The following is a 14,745-nucleotide window of genomic DNA, read 5'->3' on the forward strand; positions in this document are numbered from 1 at the left end:
CCCACCCCGTGCCTGTGGTCTGTCGTGAAACAGAGGATGCAGCTGTCTTGCCCAGACCCTTGTGTTGGTGGTGTCCAGGCTGATGGGGTCAGAGGGTCCTTGGAGGTGATTTTGTGCTGGGGTCCTCAGATGTGGAATGCTTCAGAATCATGGAGGAGCATGTAAGGCCCACCCACATCTAAGAGAACAGCTGATCTTGTCTACTGGCTTCCTTTTATGATTGGGGAAACTGAGGCCTGGAGGGGGCTGGGGGGTGTGGATGGTGGTTACTGCTGAAGGTCACAGCAGGTTCAAGGCTTTCAACTTGATGCTGTTCCCCTCCAGTCCCATGGGATTAGCCCCAGGCCACACTCATTTAGGGCTGGAGGCGGGCTCCCAGGCAAGTCCCTGGAGGCGTCAGGCGGGTGTCCAGGCAGCGCCTACCCCCTACATCCTTTCTGTGTCCTGCAACAGAGCGCCCACGAGGCTGATGACTTGTGAGGCTGGCTGGACGGTGTCATACTCCGCGAAGAGGTGGCACACATTCTCCTGTGGCTCCGTCTGGCTCTTGGCCACAAACCCAAAGATCCTGGTTGGAGAGGGCAGTCTGAATGAGAGGGGTCCCAGGGAGGTACCGGGCTGATGGAAGTGGGGGGGTGGTCCTCAGCCTGCACCACGTTCTTCTGTCCTCTCCCCCAGCTGACTGGTCCCAGCACCTGATTATGACCGGGGCTCTCTGGGGAAGGAGCAGCCTTCACTGTCAGGTTGGGAGATTCCCGAGTTCCAGCTCTGGGTTTCCTTTGTTTTCAGTGGGGGCTCCCTGAAGACAGGACTGTGCATTCCCCATTAGAATGGAGGTTCTCTGAGGGTCAGGATAAATCTTGACCATCAGACTGGGGCATTCTGATGGGTTGAGGCTCCCTGAGGTTAGAGCCGTGCCTGTTGAATAAGACTGAGGGCTCCCAGGCTCATGTCTCCACCATGCTGGAGACTGTCTGAGGGCAAGGTCAAAGTCTGTCCTATCAGTCAGGAGCTCTCTACGGACCAGGGTCTGTGTCCCCATCAATACCAAGGGCCACGAAGGTCAGGATGGGGTCTCCCTCCTCCTCTAACTCCTTCCCTAGGTTGGGTCTGGGACCCTGCCTGAGAGACACCCCTTCTGGAGACTGACAGGACAGGAAGGCCTTACCGGGAGGGCTTGCAGTACTTCTGCCACCTGAGGGAACAGAACAGACAGAACCGAGTAGTGAGGCTTTACGCCATGTCCAGGACCCCACAGAAGTGTGGGGGAGGACTGGCCAGCTGCATCCCCACTCCTGCCATGTCCCTCCCTGCCCCCATTATGTCACCCCTGGGCCCTTGGGGTTCACAGGCTCTCTCTGGGGTGCAGTCCCAGAGTTGCCAGGACCCCTTGGTGGGCAGCTGGGCCCTGGACTTACTTCCGTTGCTCAGGGTCCATGCCACAGAAGCGGAGGGTGCCCAGGGGGTAATGGCGCCGGAAGAACACCCTGGGAGGAGGCAAGAGAAAAGGAAAAACAGGTGACAGCCTGTCCCAGGGCCACACCTAGCTTCATCCTTTAGGTCCCCCACAGCTCAGGTGCCTTGGAGGACCCGAGCTGGGCCCTGGGACTTTGTTTGTGTCCTCTCCTCTCACAAAATGTATCTGCCTCGTGTTCTGCACATTGGGGTTTCTACCATCTCTCACCATGCCATTTCACTTTTTTTTTTTTTTGAGACAAGGTCTCGCTTTGTTGCCTAGGCTGGAGCTCAGTGGAGCAATCATAGCTCACTGCAGCCTCGAACTCCTGGCCTCAATTGATCCTCCGATTCAGCCTTTCCAAACACTGGAATTACAGGTATGAGTCACTGTGCCCAGCTGTTGTTTAATTTATTCTTTTTTTTTTTTTTGAGTCAGTCTCACTCTGTCGCCCAGGCTAGAGTGCGGTGGCATGCTCATGGCCTCCGCAGCCTCGACCTGCTGGGTTCAGGTGATTCTTCCACCTCAGCCTTCCAAGTAGCTGGAATCGCAGGCATGCACCACCATGCCCGGCTAATTTTTGATTTATTGTAGAGATGAGGTCTCGCCAAGTTGCCCAGGCTGATCTCGAACCCGTGGGCTCAGGCGATCCTCTCACCTCGGCCTCCCAAAGTGCTGGGATTATAGGCGTGGGCCACTGTGCCTGGCTAATTTCTTGATGATAAGAATCACGTCTTGATCCTCTCTTGTTTCTCCCCAAAAAGTGCCCAGCCCGGGATCAGGCTCCTGTTAGACCATGAGTCCCTGAGCCCAGGGAAGGAGCCATCTCATTCTACTGTGCATCCCAGTGGTCAATCCATCCCTACAGCCCAGGGCAGGGGAAGACCCTTACTTCCTCTGGACATCGGTCAGGGTGATGCCCTGCTCAGTGACTTTGAAGTGGACCACAGTGGGCGTGGGGAGAGTATCCTGTTCGAAGGTGGTCGAGATGGCCTTCCGCACAGCCAGGGTGCCGGTCAGGGTCTCCACACTCACGGAGTTCAGGTACAGGGTGTGGCAGCCTGCGGGATGCAGATACGGTGCTGGGGTCACTGCCAGGGTCCACATGGGGGTGTGTGTGTGGGGGGCCAAGTTTACCTGATGGAGCCGGGGGGGGGTCACCTTTCCTCTTCAGGAACCCAGCGGGCTCCTCTTAGACCTACCACCCAACAGGTACGTGGGTGACTGCAATCTGAGGACAACTCCAGGGGACTTTGGGGTCTTCTGTAGCTTTGCATGGCCCTGGCCCCTGGCCCTTCGTGGAGGGGAGGATAAAAGGGGGGGCATTGCCCTGTGTGTAGGGGCATCTGGGAAAATTTCCTTCTGTCCAGGCCGACCCCCCTCCCCACATCTCCATCCTTGGACCGTGAGTCCGTTGCCCAGAGTAGGGTGAGAAGACAAGGAAAGATGGAGCCTTGTGCTGGGAACACAGAGTGGGAGCTGTCACCGAGACAAGTGCTGATCTGTGCTGGCCTCTGGGGGTGTGGGGCAGGGGCCTTTCCTGCAGTGAACCCTCCTGGACTCAGACCTGACTCCCTGCAGTGGACCCCAGACACAAAGACCACTTCCAGGGCAGATGCCTCCAGCTCAGAGAGACCCTTCATGTCTGTGAGTCCATGTGTGTGTGGGACAGGGTGTAAGCTCCTCCACCCCTCCCCGCCGCCCCACTTTCCTGCTGGCTCAGTGCCTGCAGCCTCTTACCTCCTGGTTTACATGGGGTGAGGGGGGCAAGGTACCTTGTTTGAGATACAGAGACAAAGCTGTGACGGGGAACGTGTGTGGGCCTGTGTGCGCATGGGAGGTGCCCTCCTGGGTGCAGCCCAGCCTGGAACCTGCCCCACCCCACCTCCATACCACTCACCTGCAGATTTCATCGGGCAGGAGGCCGGGCTGTCTGTAGAGGGGTCTGAGGCCCCATTGGCACCTCCCAGCTCTGAGTCAAGGCAAAGGAACAGGCCCCGAGGGGGCAGGGGCCTAGTGAATAGTCGTTCTCATAGGTATGCGCCTATGAATCCTTTGAACCCCTCCGGCCTCCGCCCCACCTCCAGGAAGTGACTCAGACCAGGTGTGATTACTGTCGTTGGGCACACAGGGCCACGGTGGGCTCCCCAGATGAGGAGCTTACGACCCTTCTGATCCCTCCTTCCCCTTCTCGCCCCCCACAGCCCAGAGGCTGCCGTGACCTTGTCCTCACAGGCCCCTGACAGCCTCCCTTCATGCCTTCACAGGCCTTTACTGCCTTTGGAGTCTGTCCCAACCCTAGACTTTTCTTTGCAGGAAGCAGTGAGCCTCTCACCTCCATCCCACTGGGGCTTCCCTGCCCTGACCCTCTCCCAAAGACACTCCTTCTCAAGCGTTTCCTGCACACCCAGAGGTGACTGCTGCTGGGCTGTGCGTTCTGCATGGGGCTTGCTGAGCTGGGCTCAAGGTCTGCCTCAGTGGGCCTTGGGGCCAGTCACTTAAGGTCTAGAATCTTCCTTTTCTTATCTGTGAAATGGGGATGTTAACAGCAAAATCTACTTCACAAGCATGAATGCTGGACCTGGAAAAAGGAAACCTTTCCCACCTCATCCAGGCTCTTTTATTCTCTCCAAGAAGGCTGCTATTTATCAAACATCTATTCTGTGCCAGACATCACGCTGAGAGCCTTGCCTGGGCTATCTTATGTAATCTACATGCCAATTCTATAAGTAGGTACGATGGTGATTGTTCCCATTTTATAGATGAGAAAACAGAGGCTCAGAGAGGTCAGCATTCTCCAGTTCTCACAGCTGGGAAGTGGAGACGCCGGCTGAGTTCAGAGCATGCGCTTTTCGCCGTGACACACAAATAATCCACAAACAAGGTGGGTGTGACTGCCTGGATCCTTTCTAGGAAGGACACATAGGCCCGACACCCCGACAAGGCTCCCAGGGCCCAGACCCACCTTTCTGCGGGACCGAGAGTTTGCAGGGCAGGGCCAAGGCCATGATAGAGTGCTGACACACGAACGCGGACAGACTTCCTGCGAAGGGACAGGCGCTCGCGTGAGTCGGGCTTCCCGGCTCCCCTCACAGCTCAGAAGAGCGGGACCCCCACTGCCCCCCCTGGGGCAGTCTGCCTAGGGATCGCCGAGGCTCACCAAAGTAGGGCTCCTCATCTGCTCCTTTGAGATGCACCCCTTTGGCGGAAGACTCGATGAGGAAGTGTCGAATGAGGTCACCGCTGTCCTCGCCTGGATGGAGAAAGAAGGAAGAGTCCTCGTGGATGGGTGTCCCAGAGCCCAGTGTTAGCCGGACATGGGCCACTGCGTTCCCTGGCCCACCTCCTCCGGGCCCATTCGCCTGCTTCTGGTGGAACCGCAGGCAGGTACCCGATTTTCCGGGCTTCCCACAAAAGAGGTGTCAGCACATTCACTCAAAGGCTTCGTGTCTGGTCGTTCCTCCTTTGGGAAACCTGCCTCTTGGTCAAGGCCTATCAGGGATGGCTCTTAATTGCTGCTTAGATCAAATACTAACACCTCAGTCTGGTTTCTCGCTCCCTCTGCCCACCAGGTCATCCCTGCTAAAGCCGGGGGTGGGGTGAACTACACCCCTCCGACCCGTCTCCCCAGCCCGCAGCCTCCTCCTCAGTCTGGGCCCATCGCCGCCCACACGCCTCCTGTGATGGCCAGCGCTGTCCAGAGTCCGCTGGCACAGTGTGGAGCGCACAGGACAGGGTGTTTCATCCTCGCCCTATCACTTCATTGCTCCGCAGCCATTAACCACTTCTTGCAGCCTCAGTCACCTCTTCGTGAAACCAGAGGTGGGGCCCTGGGGCTTAGGTGAGGGGCTGTGACCCAGGTGACCTGAACTGTAATGATCTGTTGTCATGGCTCCCCAGTGAGGTGGCATCTGTGTCTAACCCTCCCGGATCCCTGGGGCTCCACACAGTGTCTGGTATGTGGTGGGGGCCGCAGAGGTGGGTACAAGTTACCAGATGAGCACGGGAGGTCATGGGAAAGCACATGAGAAGCCATCGCACATGAGTAATGAGCTATTACACACATTATAGACAATCACATACACATGTGATGAGCTATTACACATATGTGCGATCAACTAGCGCACAGACATGATAAACGAGCGCACATGCATGTGATGGGCTATTGCACACACATGTACACACAATCACACACATGTGACGAGCAATTACACACATGTAATGGGCTATTGCATGCATGATAAGCAATCGCATACACACATGATGGGCTATTACATGCGTGATGAACTATCACACATATGTGTGAATCATCTGGTACACACGATAAATGATCACACAGACACACGATGGGCTATTACAAACATGTGTGATGAGCTAGTACACATATGTGTGATCAACTAGTACATACAAAGCTAGCACACATGTAAAGGGCTATTAAACATGTGATAAGCAATCATACACGTGTGATGAGTTGTCACAAACATGTGATGAGCTATGATACACATAATAAGAGATCACACACATATGATGAGCTGTTATACACATGTGTGGTGAGCTATCAAATACATGTGTAGTAGGATGTGGTGGCTCACCCCTGTAATCCCAGCACTTTGGGAGGTGGAGACAAGAGGATTGCCTGAGCCCAGGCACACGTCTCTTCAATAAATCAAAAAATTAGCCAGATGTGGTGGTGCCTGCCTGTAGTTCCAGTTACTTGGAAGGCTGAAGTGAAAGGATTGCCTGAACCCAGCAGGTCGAGGCTGAGGTGGCCATGAGCATACCACTGCCCTCTAGCCTGGGCAACAAAGTGAAACCTGAACTAAAAAAAAAACCCAAAACCATGTGTGATGAACTATTAAACACATGCGTGAGGAGTTAGTACACATATGATGAGAGATCACATACACATGATTAGCTAGCACACACACATGATGGGTGAGCTATTGCATACATATGTGATGAGCTATTATTATACATGTGATAAGTGGTCACACACATGATAAACTGTTACACACACATAAGCTAGCACACACATGTATGATGGACTATCACATACACAGGTGATGAGCTAGTACATACACATGACAAGCGATCACACATATGTGATGGGCTATTTCACACATGATAAGCTAGCACACACGTGACGGGCTATCACACACACATGTGATGAGCTGGTACATGAGTACTAGCGCACACACTTGTGATCACACATTGGGCTTCCTGGAGATAGATCCAGCGGACCCAGGAGAGAGCAGCCTAGAGGGGGTGACTTCTCCTCTTCCCACCATGGTAGAGCTGGCGGCTTAGGGGACTGGGGTGGTGAAAGCAGCCCAGGCTTGCTAGAAGGAGTTTTCATGACACCCAGTGCGGGAGGGCATCTGGGTGAGTGCCGGGTGGAGCTCCCCCCAGGAGTCCTCACAGGACTGGCCAAGGTCACCCTGGAAGTGAGTGTCAGAGCCGGGACGAGAACCCATCACACTCCGTGGTCTCTGGGAGGCCTTGCGCGAGCACAGGGACAGGTGCCTACCTGACCGGTTCTGGGCAGATGCAGGAGCCTCCTGAACCTTCAAGGCTAGGCCAAAGGAGCCTCGGTATGAGGAGCTGTCCCTCACGACGAAGGTCCCTGGCTCCTCCTTCCTCAGCAGCTCAATTGCTGGAATGACCCTTGAGTCAGAGATGGACACCGCCCCACCCGGATGCCCTCTGTCCCCAGCCCCACTGGATCTGCACAGAGCAGATGTTACAGAATCCCCTTTTGTTCCCAGGAAGTTCTTTCTGTTGTCTGATCTCCACCATGCTTGCTATAGTTCCTATTTCCTCATGAGGTCACAAGGTCAGCAGGACATCCCTCTCCCCTGGACCCACATCTGCCATTCCCTCTTTGGCCATGACCCAGGGCCTGCCTGCCTGATATGGCATGCAAGACCCTGACCTTGCTCCAGGGTCACTGGTGCTTCCTTTTACCTTGCTCTCGGGTGATGCTTGGCTTAAACCAGTATTTAGATGTGTCCATCACAAACTTCATGGTGGGCTGCATGTCCCTGCTGGGACCTGGAGGCAGACAGAGAAGGGAAACCCTGTAGGTTGGGTGGAGGGAAGCAGAGTGACCCTTCCCTGCTCTTCTGCCCAGAGGTCCCATTCAACCACCGTCCCAGTTCCTGACCCCTTTGTGTCTCCAAACTGCTTCAAGAGGGAAAATCAGGCTGAAGCATCCAGAGCTTGATGCATCTTGGACTCAGAAGTGCCCTTGTATCCTTGGTAGCGAATCAAACACACATCCATAAAACCTCAGTTTCATGAGAAATGGTTTCTCAAATCCACCACTGCCTGGTGGGGACTGAAATACGGGGTACATAAGGTATTTTCAGATGCATCGTGTTTGATATTACACCCTGGTCCCTTTAACAATCTTGAGTTCCCGAAGGGTACATTCATCTGGGGGGGGGGAAGGAACATGGAAGAAAAAGTGGAGAGGAGGAAGACAGTGGATCCAGGCAGAAGAGCAGGCCCAGAGATTGGAACCTGGGGTCTTGACTGTGATTTGGGACAGCTAAAGCCCACAGGGGACTGAGGGGATCAAACTACCTCAGAGGGTCCTTAACGCTCCAACAGCCTATGCAATTAAATTTTGAGGCTGGGTGTGGTGGCTCATGCCTGTAATCCTAGCACTTGGGGAGGCTGAGGAGGAAGGATTTTTTGAGCCCTGGAGATCGAGACCAGTCTGGGCAACATAGTGAGACCGTCTCTCTCCAAAAAAAAAAAGCTGGGCATGCTACTTGCCTGTAGTCCCTGGAACTCAGGAGGCTGAGGCAGAAGGATTGCCTGAACCCAGAAGGTGGAGGCTATGGTGAGCTGTGATTGTGCCACCGCAATTCAAAAAATTCAAAAAACTCAAACAGACCAAACTTTATTTTGAGCCTATTTTACAGAACTCAATGAGATCCCAGGGTATAATGAGTGATACTTCAGGACAGCGCCAGAGCAAGATGGGACTGTCGCCGGGCTAAGCAAATGTGTTCTTGGAGATGCCCAAATGCCCACTTTCCTGGATCTCTGAGGCAGAGAGCAGTAGTTCTCAATTTTGGCATCTTGAAAAGAAGTGCCGTGACCACTCACTCTCAAGTAACTCCTAAAAAAAAAAAAAAAAAAAAGCACTGAACTCTGCAAATGATTTGTCTCAGGAAAGCAACCAGAGCAGAGGCAAAGATACCCGTGACGCATCATTTTCTCCTGCTCATGTGGACGGGACTTCAAACCAGGAGGGAGCAGTGGGCCAGAGCACCTCACACCCTCCCCCCCAGTGTCATTGCGAGTTAGAGCTGAGAAACCCTGGGATGGAGATGGCCCAGGCACAGGACACAGGGACAGTGTTGGCAGTGGGCTCTGCTTGCGGGAGATGTACACCCGGGGGTGTCAAGGTTTAACTTCTGTGTTCACTGCTGTGGATTATGGTTGATCTTGTCCTTTTTGGACGGCTGTAGCCAGAGACTCCAGGAAGGAGAGTGTTTGCTGTTTTGTGGTTTCTGCTGTCTGAACTGGAATGCTTTGTCTCCATTACCCCACCCGCCCCCTCTGCATTCTTGTCATCCACAGACGTCAGTGTTAGGACTGACTAGCCCTCTCTCTCTCCTTGGGTTAGTCATCGAGCCTGCTGCTTCAACACCCCGAGGGTCGCCTGGCTCTGTCCTCTCTCCTCCACCGCCACTGCCCCACCCTGGCCCAGGCTCCTGCGATCCAGCTGTCATGCAGCTGCCAGACTGACCCACTGAGCGTGAGCCTCTGACGCCATTGCTCCCCTGTTTGAGACTCTCTGGTGGTCCCCTGTTGCCTAAAGTGTAAAAAAAAAAAACTACCTTTTAGCTTGGCATTCAAGACCTTTCACAATCTAGCTTTACATTGGTCTATTCTGCACCCAACATTCCAGCATTTTCTAGACATGCCATGTGCCCCCACACCTTTGTGACGATGGACTCCCTATTCTCTCTGTTGGGAATGTCCTCCTTTCTGTCTCTGGCCATGGATTTCTGATTCACTTCCCCCAGATTCAGCTTGGATGTCGCTTCCTCTGTTTTCCTGACTGAAAGAACCACTCCTTCCTCGGTGGTCCCATAAGACTTAGACTCCCATTAGACTTAGACTCTGTGTTCATCCTACTCTACAGCGATGCTTGGTTTCTGTCTCTTTCTAGACTGTCCATCGGTGTTTCCTAACTACCTGGCACACTGCTAGCACACAGTAGGTACTCGATTAATGTGCTGAATGGCTGTTGCAGAAACTCACTGGGGCTTTGTCTATTCTCTCAGCTAAACCAAAAAAAGAAAAAAACCCCTCAAACACCCCAATTTTGTTTTTGCTTGAGATATCGATTTGCAACATACCCTCTGGGCAAGTGGTGACGGGGGCGTCTGGCAGCGTCTGGCTGTGGCTCCTGGTGGCCAGACAAGGGTTGCTGGGAGAAGCAGCTCCAGATCGGACAGAGCCCTGGTGTTCCTGGGTCCGTTGGGGTGGGGGAGATCCTGGCTCTGGGCAGCCGTTGACCAGCACAATGGGTATGTCCACCATGGAGGTGGTGACAGATGGGGGACAGCTGCTGGCATGCTCTTTGACCAGTGGTGGGGAGTGGGGTGCTCTGAGCTGGCCCTTGCTCAGGGCTGGGTTGCCGGGAGTCTGGAAGTCACGAGGTCTCATGCATGGGGACACTGAGCCAAGGCTGTGGAGGCTGGAGGAAGAGCTGGCTGGGCTTTCCAAGGATCTAGAAGATGATGGATTCCTGGAGACGCCGGAGTGGAGGAGGGACTGGGTGCTGCAGGGCAAGAGAGCACCAGACGGGGTATTAGGTCGTTGGGGTCTGGGGGCCAGAGCCAGGCTAGATCTAGTGATCCAGGCATCCACGACTTTGGCCAAACAGAGCACTCCCTTCCCCATAACCCCGAGCAAAGGGCATGCCTTCCTGATTCTCCAGGGATGCTGAAGGACACAGAAATGTTCCGGGGTGGTCGGGTCTTGGCCATTTAATGAGCCAGTGGGCTGCCCACTGTGGGCTGTGGGCACAGACTGGCCCAGATTCCCTCTGCCTCCCAACCAGGCAACTCTCACTGAGCCATCACGCCAGGCTTTCCTTGCCTCCTCATTGCTTCCTGCGAATGGGCTGGACCTGAGCTGGACTGTGCCCACGGCTGGTGTGGAGGGAGTTCCCCAGTGGGCTCCGCATCCAGTCAGACTTCCCTGAGCTCAGAGGCCCATGCCAACGGGCATGGCTGTGGAATCTCCCGCCTCTTTGCCAGGGATTGCCCTGGCCAGTGGCTTTGGAGGTGGGGCAAGAGGCAGAGGTCCTGTGGTTTGGTCTTCATGGGGCAGAATGTGTGTGTGTGCGTGTGTGTGTGTGTGTGCGCGTGTGTGTGTGCATGTATGCATGTGTGTGTGCCGTCCTACCATGAGGCCCATGGAGAACTGAGCTGGGACAATGGCAAATGCTGCCCTGACAGGTTTTCCTCCCTCCTTTGCTAGGTTTTGCCAGCAAATTCTATATGTCCCTGTGTTTTGAGTTAAAAAAAACCCAACCTTTTCTTAGGCCTAGCACAGTGGCTCAAGCCTGTAATCCCAGCACTTTGGGAGGTGGAGGTGAGAGGATGGCCTGAGCCCAGGGGTTCGAGACCAGCCTGGGCAACATGGCGAGACGTCGTGTTTACAATAAATCAAGAAATTAGCTGGGTGTGGTGGCACGCATTTGTAGTTCCAGCTACTTGGAAGGCTGAGGCAGAAGAGTTGCCTGAGCCCAGCAGGTTGAGGCTGTGGAGGCTGTTAACGTGTCACTGTACTCCAGACTGGGTGACAGAGTGAGACTCCAACTCAAAAAACAAAAAACAAACAAGAAAACTTTCCTTCAGATGAACCCTTCCTTGTTCCAGGGCTGGAGAGAGCCCGCCCCCTTCAGGCAGCAGCGCTGTGTGTATATTGAGTTATATTTTAACTGCCTGAGGACCACCTGAGACCTGAAAGGCTGTGACGCAGGAAACAGAATATTCGCTTTGAGTGTTGGTGCGTGTCACTGGCCGTGATCAGACCAAGCAGGGTGCCCTGCTTTGATTTTAGGATCTGTGTGCATGGGCAGTGTCAGAAACCATGGAACCTACCTTCCAAACATGAAGCTGATGTCAGACGCCGGGCTTGCCGACAGCATGGAGACCCTACTGTCCCCCACCAGTGGGGAACTTGAGCCACGGGGGCCCGAGGCCTTGCTCCCCACACCAGGGATGGAGATGCTAGGAGAGGGGAGGGGGAGAGAAGAGGGACCCTCGGAGGTGGGCGTGGGGCGCTGGTGCCCCCTGCCCTGGCTCCCAGAGAAGATGAGGCTCTCGCTGCTGCTTCGGGTCTCTCGGGGGACATCTCTGGACAGGAGGAGGCTGCCACTGCGTGGGGAGCTGGAGGGCGGGGTGACAGAGGGGCTGGAGCAGCGCAGGGGGACATCATGGCACCGTGATCTGGCGGAGGTCACCTCGATGTACTTGATATCTTTGGGGAGAGAAGCAGAGCATTGGTGAGAGCTGGGAGACTGGGTTCACAGAACAGAAACACTGGAAGGGTCCTCAAGACCACCTGGTCCCCCCGCTTTGATAAACAGAGGAGGAAACAGGCCCAGGAGAAGAAGCTCTTTGGAATCAGGATGAGAACTCAACTCCGCCGTCAGGACCCAGGTCCAAAGTCACCCTCTCTGTGACGTCGTCTGTGGGGTGCAATGAATGCGGGCCTTGGAATCAGACAGGCCTGGGTCTGAGACCAGCCACTCACTACCTGAGAGAGCTTGACCAGCTTGGAGTTTCAGTTTCCACACCTGTAAAATGGGGCCACTTCATGTTCCAGGGAGGACACAAGGACATGTAGGCAGCACAGCACCATGCCAGGCACACCGCAGGTGCTTAGAGACTGGGAAATTATCTCCAGTGTCTTTGTCTCTCTCGCTCCCCAGGTTGAAATGACTGCTTGATGGAGGGCACCCATGACCCCTGCTGATGCCTCTGCTACCCAGGGTGTGTGGAAGTGGCTTCTCTGCGCCTTCAGGGAGCCTCGAGGGCAGGGAGTCTCGAACTTGGTTACACACTGAAATCCCCGGATGAGCTCTTAAGGTCCGATGTCCAGGCTGTAACCCATACCTGTTCGATCAGAATCTCTGGGGTGAGCCCAGCCCTCAGGTTCGTCTGTATTTTATTTTCACAGGTGATTCTGGGAGAGACACCTAGCCTCAGCCCTGCGATCCATGGCCTAGTCGCACTGTGTCACCTGGGCCTCACCCCAGGCCCGTCTGCATTTCTGCGAGACCCCAGGGGATCCGAGTGTGAGAACTTTGCCTGGAGTGGGTGCCTCCCACCCCACCTCAGAGCAGGGCTTGTGCGTTCCTGAGCTGTGGCCTTCCTGTGGCTGTCGTGGGTGCCCAGGGCTTGGTCACCCAGCACACCCCAGACCCTGATTCACGCCAGCGTTCTTTCCATTCCCTGGTGGAGCTACCCAGGACTCTTGGGATTCGTACCTGCTCTGGAGGTGAAACCTGGAGTGGGGTGCCCTGTGATTCTCCCCATGGTGACGAGGGACCCCTTTCTGTCCCTGGTGCCAGTCTGGCAAAGGTGGTGGAAGGCGGGTAAGTGAGCTGTTCCCTCCTGGAGGGCGTGAGTCCTGCACCAGGCTTCCTGGGAGGGAGACTGGGCAGTCGGGGAGAGCCTGCACCCCTAGGTCCCCGGCCCTGGGCTCCGACATGTATACCATCCCTCCCCCGTCACTTCCACGGAGCCCCAGCCTGCTCCAGCCTGCTCCTGGGCAGAGACTTCTGGCCCCGCTCACATGACTGCTTCTGTCTGAACCTGCTTGGGCAGCGACAGGGGGAGGAGAGGGGCTGTGGCTGACCGGGGCTTGCTTCTCAGGGGGTGGGGGAGGGGAGAGTGGCTATGCAGTCAGACAGACCTGGGGTGAGTCCTGGCTTTGCTGCTTTCCAGCCAAGAAGCATTGGGTAAGTTACCTAACCTTTCTGGCCTCAGTTTCCTAATCTGCCAAGTGGGGATCTGAAACCAGTCTTCAAGGTTGCAGTGAGGATGAACTACAGTGACGGCCTGTGTGGCCCATGGTGGGCCTCGAGGAGGGAGCATTTCCTGCTGGCCAGCTTTTCTGGAGGGCCATATTGGCCAAATGGAACCCTTGCTCTGGCTAAGGTGGGGGCCTGCTGAGAAGGATGAAGACAAGAGGAGAATGTTTGGGGCACTGTATTGCGGGCTCTGAAAGAAAAGAGATCTTGTAACGGGGCGGAATCTTCTAGAAGGCTGACAAACACTGCTTTTATTTTTGCAGGACTTTGTAGTATTTACACCCATAATGTCTGAGCCTCGTAATAGCTCTTGGGCAGGATAGGCACTGTTTTTACAAAGAAGGAAGCCGAGGCTCCGAGAAAAGTGAGCATGGGGCTAGCACTTATTTTACAACAATTTTCCATAAAGACCTGTATTTATCGGCTGGAAGTGGTGGCTCATACTTGTAACCCCAGGACTTTGGAAGGCTGAGGCAGGAGGACTGCTTGAGCCCAGAAGTTCAAGACCAGCCTGGGCAGCGTAGTGAGGTTTCATCTCTACAAAAACTCAAAAAAATTAGTTGAGTGCGGTGGTGCGCACCTGTAGTGTCTGCTACTCAGGAAGCTGAGGCTGAAGGATCACCTGAGCCCCAGAAGTCGAGACTGTGGTGAGCCATGCTCATGCCACTGCATTCCCACCTGGGTGACAGAGTGAGACCCCAACACACACACCACACACACACATACACACACACACACACACACACACACACACACACACACACACACACACTCACGTTATTTACTGGGTGCTCCATGTCAGCACTGCTACAACCATGTTACCTACATGAGCTCATTTGAGCTCATTACCTGTGGGGAATATTATTCACCCCCATGTAGCAGATGAGAAATCAAGGCTTAGAAAGGTTAAGTGAGTTCTCCAATGCAGCACAGCCAGGGAGTGGAGGAACCTGACTCCTGTTCCTGGGTTCTGTTTAGGGGACAATTCTACGGCGAGAAGGGGTTCTTCGGGACCCTGCTCCAAGGCCTTGCCCTGCGAGGAGGTGCTGGGCTGCTTCCAGAGACTGGGGTATTCCGGCCTAGGCCCCCTAATTGCTGGGCCGCCCAAATACCCTCCAGAGACCTTACTGGGGGCTGAGGAAGCACAGCAGGAGCCGGAGGGGCGGGAGGAGCCCTGGTGTCCCTGCCATCTTGGGGTGGGTGTGGCTGGGGAGCAGTT

At 54.9% G+C, this 14,745-nt stretch overlaps 1 protein-coding gene across 1 annotated transcript in view; it reads right to left on the reverse strand.

The window, feature by feature from the left end:
• Window positions 1-426: 426 nt before the first annotated feature.
• TNS4 (tensin 4) overlaps window positions 427-14,745 on the reverse strand; it is a 19,145-nt gene continuing 4,826 nt past the window's right edge. The window contains exons 2-12 of the mRNA XM_008068668.1: window positions 11,590-11,968; window positions 9,835-10,259; window positions 7,421-7,507; window positions 6,984-7,109; window positions 4,617-4,709; window positions 4,422-4,499; window positions 3,357-3,428; window positions 2,349-2,517; window positions 1,419-1,487; window positions 1,169-1,195; window positions 427-568 (exon numbers count right to left, since the gene is read on the reverse strand). Of these exons, the coding sequence (XP_008066859.1) occupies window positions 427-568; window positions 1,169-1,195; window positions 1,419-1,487; window positions 2,349-2,517; window positions 3,357-3,428; window positions 4,422-4,499; window positions 4,617-4,709; window positions 6,984-7,109; window positions 7,421-7,507; window positions 9,835-10,259; window positions 11,590-11,968 (1,667 nt within the window). The remainder of the gene's footprint in view (window positions 569-1,168; window positions 1,196-1,418; window positions 1,488-2,348; window positions 2,518-3,356; window positions 3,429-4,421; window positions 4,500-4,616; window positions 4,710-6,983; window positions 7,110-7,420; window positions 7,508-9,834; window positions 10,260-11,589; window positions 11,969-14,745) is intronic.

The sequence above is a fragment of the Carlito syrichta genome, unplaced genomic scaffold, assembly GCF_000164805.1.
Source record: "Carlito syrichta isolate Samal-C Ts95f unplaced genomic scaffold, Tarsius_syrichta-2.0.1 Scaffold109655, whole genome shotgun sequence".
NCBI lineage: Eukaryota > Metazoa > Chordata > Mammalia > Primates > Tarsiidae > Carlito > Carlito syrichta.